The sequence below is a fragment of the Mus caroli genome, chromosome 17, assembly GCF_900094665.2.
Source record: "Mus caroli chromosome 17, CAROLI_EIJ_v1.1, whole genome shotgun sequence".
In the NCBI taxonomy this organism is placed as follows: domain Eukaryota; kingdom Metazoa; phylum Chordata; class Mammalia; order Rodentia; family Muridae; genus Mus; species Mus caroli.
The window spans coordinates 25,485,568-25,492,438 of NC_034586.1; the positions used below are offsets into that span (position 1 = coordinate 25,485,568).

The following is a 6,871-nucleotide window of genomic DNA, read 5'->3' on the forward strand; positions in this document are numbered from 1 at the left end:
CTGCTCATCCAGAGGACATGGCTTTGGTGCCCAGCACCCACATGATGGCTCACCATCTGTTACCTCAGTTCCAGGGGATCTGATACCCTCTTCTGGACATCACAGGCACTAGGCACACACGTGGTACATACATGTTGGCAAAGACACACACATAAAAATAAACCGAACCAAAACGATCCATAAAAACAATAAACTCCAGTTCCAGAGGATCCAACCACCTCTTCTGGTTTCTGCAGGCATTGGGCATGCACTTGGCTCAGAGACATACATGCAGGCAAAACATGTACACACATATCTTAAACACCCAAAATTCAGGGTGGAGAGAGAAGGGAGTTTCATCCTCTCCCAGCCCCTTCAAGCCCATTTCCATTCCTTCTGTACCCTGTATGAGCCCCAGGTAATTCGATTCATCTCTACATCTCTACAGATTTGCCTGGTATAATTTTTAAAGATTCAGTTACAAAATGAGGTCATGAAAAACAAATAGATGCTAAATAGGAATAGACTGAATCAACCTTAAAGTGATCAGACTTTTCTTTCTTTTTTTTTTTTTTGGTTTTTCGAGTCAGGGTTTCTCTGTATAGTCCTGGCTGTCCTGGAACTCACTTTGTAGACCAGGCTGGCCTCGAACTCAGAAATCCGCCTGGGATTAAAGGCGTGCGCCACCACGCCCGGCTTTACACTTTTCTAAATCACTCAAAAGTGGGTTATAATGGGGTGGAGGTATAATTTAGCTACAGAGTACATCCTTGGCTGTGTGTTCAATGTTCAGAATCTCCTACTCCCAACCCAAAGTAGGCTATAGTTTTAAATAAAATGGTTATGGCCGTCATCATCGTGTTATAAAGCAATTTTTGTTTGTTTTGTAGACACGGTCTCATATCCCAGGCTGGCCTCTAACTCTCTGTATAGCGGTAGATGCCCTTGAACTCCTCATCCTCCACCACACTTTGCCAACGGAAAAAGGGGTGGGATAGAAATAAGAGGTTCCAGTTCACTGCTGCTGGATCTGGGGTAGTGGCTTTGGAGAGCGCAGAGAGGAAAGAAGGTACTGGGAAAGTCATTATTATACTCACGAACCCAAGGAAAGCGAGTGTTTCTGTTATTTACTATAATTTTTAATCTATAACTTTTAATTTAAGTGTTTATTCCTCTGCGCGCACACACACGGGCGCGCACAGGGGCTCACGCGCGCACACACCCACACCCACCCACTAGGGTGCGCATGTGGAAGTCAGAGGCCAATTTGAAAGGTCAGTTTTCCCCAGTCACCATGTAGGTGAAGCCTGAGCATCGTCTCCACGCTTGGCAGCAAGTAGCTTTACTCGTTGAGCCATCCTCCAAGTCCTAAAAATCGAGGCCAGCCTGGTCTACAAAGTGAGTTCCAGGACAGCCAGGGCTACACAGAGAAACCCTGTCTCGAAAAACCAAAAAAAAAAAAAAAAAAAAAAAAAAAAAAAAAAAAAAAAAAAAAAATCTATGTTTTAGGGTTTTGTCCGCAGCAGGCGTTACGCTCGTCCTTCTTCAGGCTCACACCTGCGCACTTCCCGCCCGCCGCCCGCTGCGCACGCGCACTGCCCGCCTTCCCAGGCCTGGGGCGGGCCCGCGCTTTCAGTGCGGTCGATCCCCCGGCGATTGCTTCTGTCTGGTGTGTAGATAAGTTGCGCGAGAGGAACCTCGGAGGCGGCCGAAGCCCAGGCTGGAGGTTGGCTGGTTGCTGAACGCTGCCCCGGTGCCGATCGGGCCATGGGCGAGCCCGACCCCTTGGTCTCGGGGCAGCTCGCGGCCCGCCGGAGCTGGTGCTTGCGGCGGCTGGGGATGGACCGCGAGTGGCTGCAGCTGGAAGCTGGGACTGAGGTGAGGGCGAGAGGCCTGGCGAGCTGCGGGAGCGGGGGAAGGCCGCGCACAACCCGGCCGGCGGGGAGGCGCCGAGGCAGCGGGCTCCGGCCACCTCAGGGCCCGGAGGGACCGGGCCGCGAGGCCAGGCGAGTCCGCGGCTTGAGGCCCGAGCTGGAGGGCGGCTGCGCGGGAGCGGGACCCGTGCCGGAGCCGCTGTAACGGACGCGGGCCTCCCAGCGAGGAGAAGGATGGGGTCGAGAACAGGCACGGTCCCTGTTAAGGGTCTATCAGAGACGGGGAAACTGAGGCAGAGGCGTCCCCACTGACTCCTAGGAGTGGCGAACCTGTCTAGGGAGTCTGAAGATGGACGCCCGGAAAGCTGCGGCGGGCGTGGACTCTCTGGAGTTGATTTTAAGTGTGATCGCGAGTTTAAGGGTAGCATGCCTAAAGCCCTCGAACTGTAATACTAAAAATAAAAGTCTTCCATTCCATCTCCGAGGGGAACTGGAGCGTCGGGGTGGGCCATTCCTGAAGTGGGTCAGAGACTGTCAGCCTTCTCTCCAGAAACTGCTCACAATGTAAGGCTGACTTAAAAGGCCTGTGCTGGGGATTGAACGCAGGGTCTCAGAACTTGGAAGGCAAGGACTCTACCAAATGAGCTGTATCTGCAGCTCCACAAACGCAAAATTAGAAACAAAGACAAAGGGGGAGGAACAGTTCTAAGTGGGGGAGAGGTGCTGGGTGCTGTTGTGGGCTTTCTATCCTTGCAGTCTGCTCTGGAAGCAGAACTGGGTCAGGGATGCGCTTGCCATGTAGAATCCTTGAGGTTTTGGAAAGCCTGTACAGTACTGAATGTTGGTCATGTGTGCTGGCTGGTCTTTTGTCAGCTTGGCACACAAGCCAGAGTCCTCTGAAAGGAGGGAACCTTAATTGAGCAAATGTCTCCATAAGATCCGGCTGTAAGGCATTTTCTTAATTAGTGATTGATAGGGGAGGGCCCAGCCCATTGTGAGTGGGGTTGTCCCTTGCCTGATGCCCCTGTTTTCTGTAAGAAGCAGGCTGAGCAAGCCAGTCAGCAGTACCCCTCCATGGCCTCTGCATCAGCTCCCACCTCCAGGTTCCTGCCCTGTGTGAGTTTCTGTCCTGACTTCCTTTGATGAGGGACTGCACTTCAGAAGTGTAAGCTGGGGGGAAAAAAAAAACCACCCTTTCTTCCCCAACTTGCTTTTTGGTCATGGTGTTTCCTTGCAAGAATAATAACCCTGAGACATCATATAAGATAAATTCAATGAATTGGTAAGTTCGGTTTTTCTGATAAGCTGTATATTCTCAATTGAGAGGCTAGTGTAGGGATTTATGGTTTGAGCTAGGGGAAGAGAATTTACACAGTGAAGGAGCCTGAGAACGTCAGGGTGGGCCAAAATGTGGCTTATTTAGTGATATTCTAGAGCAGGTCCTGCTTTAAATTAGGCATTAGAGGGCTGTTTATTTTTACCTATGAGGTTTTACTATTTTTCATCTGCATTAATCTGATCCCTGAGCATTTACTAGTCTCTCACAACCCTAGAGGGAAACTTAAGTGTTGACTTCTTCACTGAGACTCAGTTCTGTGGACTAATGTATTACTCCTGGCTAGTTGGACAGCCCTGGAGTAACGAGGGCAAGAGGACCGACTGTAAAGCACTATTGAACATACTCAGTACTGTTCCATTGATCTGTGTGGAATTACATCTATGAGACCCAAACAAACCAAGAGAAAGCTGAGGGCCTTGGGGGCCTGTGTGTAAGGGAAGCCTGCCTGGTGACCTGCAAAGTCAGGTTGCTGGCAGCATTTGGAGCATAGCCTGCAGTGTATAAAGAGTTTGACTCAAAGCCAGGATGAGATCTGACTGTGGCTCTCAGGTGATATAGCCCAGGTGGGTTTGCAAAAGGTTTTGAGAGGCGTGCCTGGTATCAGCCAATCATAACAGCTAAAGCAGGTTGGCTCCTGCCTTCCCAGATCCCCTCAAAGCTTCACTGTGCAGATAGAAACCTCTTAAGAACATGGACAGATCTAAATATCACACCGAAGGGAATCCTTCAGTTAATTATATGTCTTTAAGCTTCCTGAACCAATCTGGAGAGTTTGGTGTAAGCACAAATGAACAGGGATTGATTGCAGGTGAGCGAGCTGCAGGCCTGCAGGGAACAGCTGTGCAGGATGCCTGCTGCCTGCCACCTGCCACCTGCCTACCTGCTTCTCTTGTGTTTGGTTTCCATGACTCTTGAGTGAGTGGGGAAGGGGAAGAGGTGAGATAGCTCCCGAGTGCATCCTGGTTCTCTCAGCATCAGGGCCCTGCAGAAGAGGACGGGGCTGGTGATGGTGGTCAAGAGCAAGGACATGTCTAGACCTGTCTGTGCTAAAGGCTGGAAGGGCAGCAGCTACTGTGGGGAGTGGTGCTGAAATGGAAGCAGTGTGAAGGCCAGGACAGGGAAGGGGAGGAGGATGGAGGGCATTTCCTCTCTCTGAACTCTAAGTCCTCTCAGAACAAGGTGCTTTCCTGCTCTGATGGCAGACAGGCTGTCTCCCATCATGTCAAATGGAATATGGAAGACTTTCTCTACAGTTGCTCAGAACTGTAAGGTCCTCTTCCCAGCCTCACCCCCTCAGGGCCTACTCTAATTACTTTCACTTGCTACCAGAGATGGCAGTTGTTAGTGGATAGGAACAGTCGGTGGTCCCCAAACACTCCCTCCCCCATCATCACGCTAGTCCTCAACCCTGGACATTCTCCATTTGAAAACATTGTGTGGGTGTGGCTGTCTGCATGCTGCGGTGAATACAGTGTATATGTACAGGTCAGAGGACAACTTCCAGGAGTCCGTTCTCTCCTACCATGTGGGCCAAGATGTTGAACTCAGGCTGTCAGGCTTGGTAGCAAGTGCCTTTACCCACTGAGCTATCTTGGTGGCTTCTGATATAAAATAAGACTCAAACATCACCCATTTTGGAATCTGGGCCTATTCTATAGACAGGCGGGCATCCTCTCCCTGTCTCCACCTCCTAAGTGCTAGGGCTCTAGGGGTTTCTCACCACTCAGGGTTTGGGCAACACCCCTGTGTTCTCAAGTATCTGCTGCGCACTGTGTTGGAAAGCAGTGCCAGATGCGGTTCGTACTCTAGGAAACAGGGCGGGCGGGATGGATGGTACAGTGAGGTACTTCAGGGCTGTACTAAGCGTATGCGAGTAACATGAACTGTGCCTTACCACTCTTAGGTAAGTGTAGTTAGTGTAGGCCCTGAGTGGGGTGAGACTGGGAATAGGAGCTTTCAGTTCTGAGGAAAGAGCATTTTAAGCAGAGAGTATATATGAAAAGGCCCTGTGGTCGACTGGAGCGTGGACAGCTTTAGGTTAAGGCGGGTGTTGAAGAAGAGAGGTGATCTAACCTTTTTTCTTTTTCCCTCTTCAGCTGCTATGGGAAGAGAAAGACTCAGGTGCTGGAAACCCTGGCTGGGTGGACTGAGAGAGGGCAGTGGAGAGACCCAGGGCAGAAATGACCCCAAGACTAGGACTAGGTACAGTAGGACTCGGGAATGAAGGACATGGAATCAAAGGTGACTTCTGTGTTCTCAGCCGAGGCCTCACTCGATGATCGTGTCCACTACAAAGCGTTTAAAAGCAACTAATAAACTAGGCCAGAGCTGTCGCTGGTCTTTAAGGAGCCCAAAGATATCATTCCGAAGGATTTACAAAAGGAGGAACCAAGGCGTGTGGTAGAAAACCACAGACCATCCACGCCTTTAATCCCAGAACTCAGGAGGCAGAGGTGGGAGGTTCTCTGAGTTCTAGGCCAGCCTGGTCTACAGAGAGAGTTCAGACCAGTGAAGGATATATAGTGAGACCCTGTCTCACACAGGAAAGAGAAAGAGAAAACCATAACCTTGACTGTTTTCTGCTAAAGTCACTGTATAGGTCAGTCAGTGCAAGGCCAGCCTGGTCTACAGAGTGAGTCCCAGGACAGCCAGGACTACACAGAGAAACCCTGTCTAGAAAAAACAAAACAAACCAACCAAACAAACAAACAAAGATGGCTTAAGCACAGAAAAGAAGAAAGTAAGACCTGGATCTCAGAAGAACCTTATTTCCTTCCCTCACGTGGTTGTGATTAGACAGGTATACCAGGAAATGTGGCAGATGGGAATCTGAGCTTCGTTTCTATCTTCTACAGAAACTCAAGCTGTTCTTGTGGGGAAGCTCAGACCCAGGACTCAAAAGACTTTAGTTGTAGACTACTAGCTACTCTGAAGAGGGTATACTCCACTGTGACAGGGGCTGCAGAGGTCAGAAGAGGGCACTGAGTCTGGATTTGGAGTCATGAGCTCTTGGCCACTGAGCACCTCTCCAGTCCCCACTTTATTTTGTGTACATCTTGACTGAAGGCACAATATCAACTGCCATATCAGTTTCCTGGGAATCTACAGCTGCAAGGAACATGTCTGTCTGTCTGTCTGGTGGCAGATCAAAAAGGTAAAAAGCCTCACCAAGGCAGTGTGACAAGATGACAGTGAACGAGTGAACGAAGTCAGCTTTAGGTCCTGCATTTGAATGCACATTTGCCAGCTAGTCAGGTATAGAGACACAGCATAGTAGTCTTGGGAGAGGAGGATCAAGAAATATAGTCATGGGGCTGGAGAGATGGCTCAGTGAATACGGACACTTGGACTGTTCTTCCAGAGGACTGGGTTTCAAATCCCAGCACCTGAATGGCAGCTCACAACTGTAACTCCAAGACATGACACTCTCACGTAGACATATATACATGCAAAACACCAATGCACATAAAATAAAGGTAATAAAATTTTAAAAATTGTTAAAAAAAGAATGCCATTCTTTTTTCGAAAAACCAAAAAAAAAAAAAGAGTGCTCAGATGCATGGTAGTGTGACTCCCATCTCACCAATGGTAGGAATAAATGACCTTTCGGGTTGTACATTAGCTCTTATTTATTTATTTTTGATTTTTTTTCTTTTTCTTTTTCTTTTTTTTTTTTTTT

The 6,871-nt window shown here is 49.1% G+C and overlaps 1 protein-coding gene across 2 annotated transcripts in view; it reads left to right on the top strand.

Annotated features, from left to right (window-relative positions):
- The first annotated feature begins 1,568 nt into the window (after window positions 1–1,568).
- Rnf8 (ring finger protein 8) overlaps window positions 1,569–6,871 on the top strand; it is a 26,167-nt gene continuing 20,864 nt past the window's right edge. The window contains exon 1 of one of the 2 annotated variants that reach the window (XM_021149871.1): window positions 1,569–1,857. In XM_021149871.1, coding sequence (XP_021005530.1) covers window positions 1,747–1,857 — 111 coding nt within the window. In that variant the 5' untranslated portion in view covers window positions 1,569–1,746. The remainder of the gene's footprint in view (window positions 1,858–6,871) is intronic. The other variant, XM_029470956.1, reaches the window with a different exon arrangement.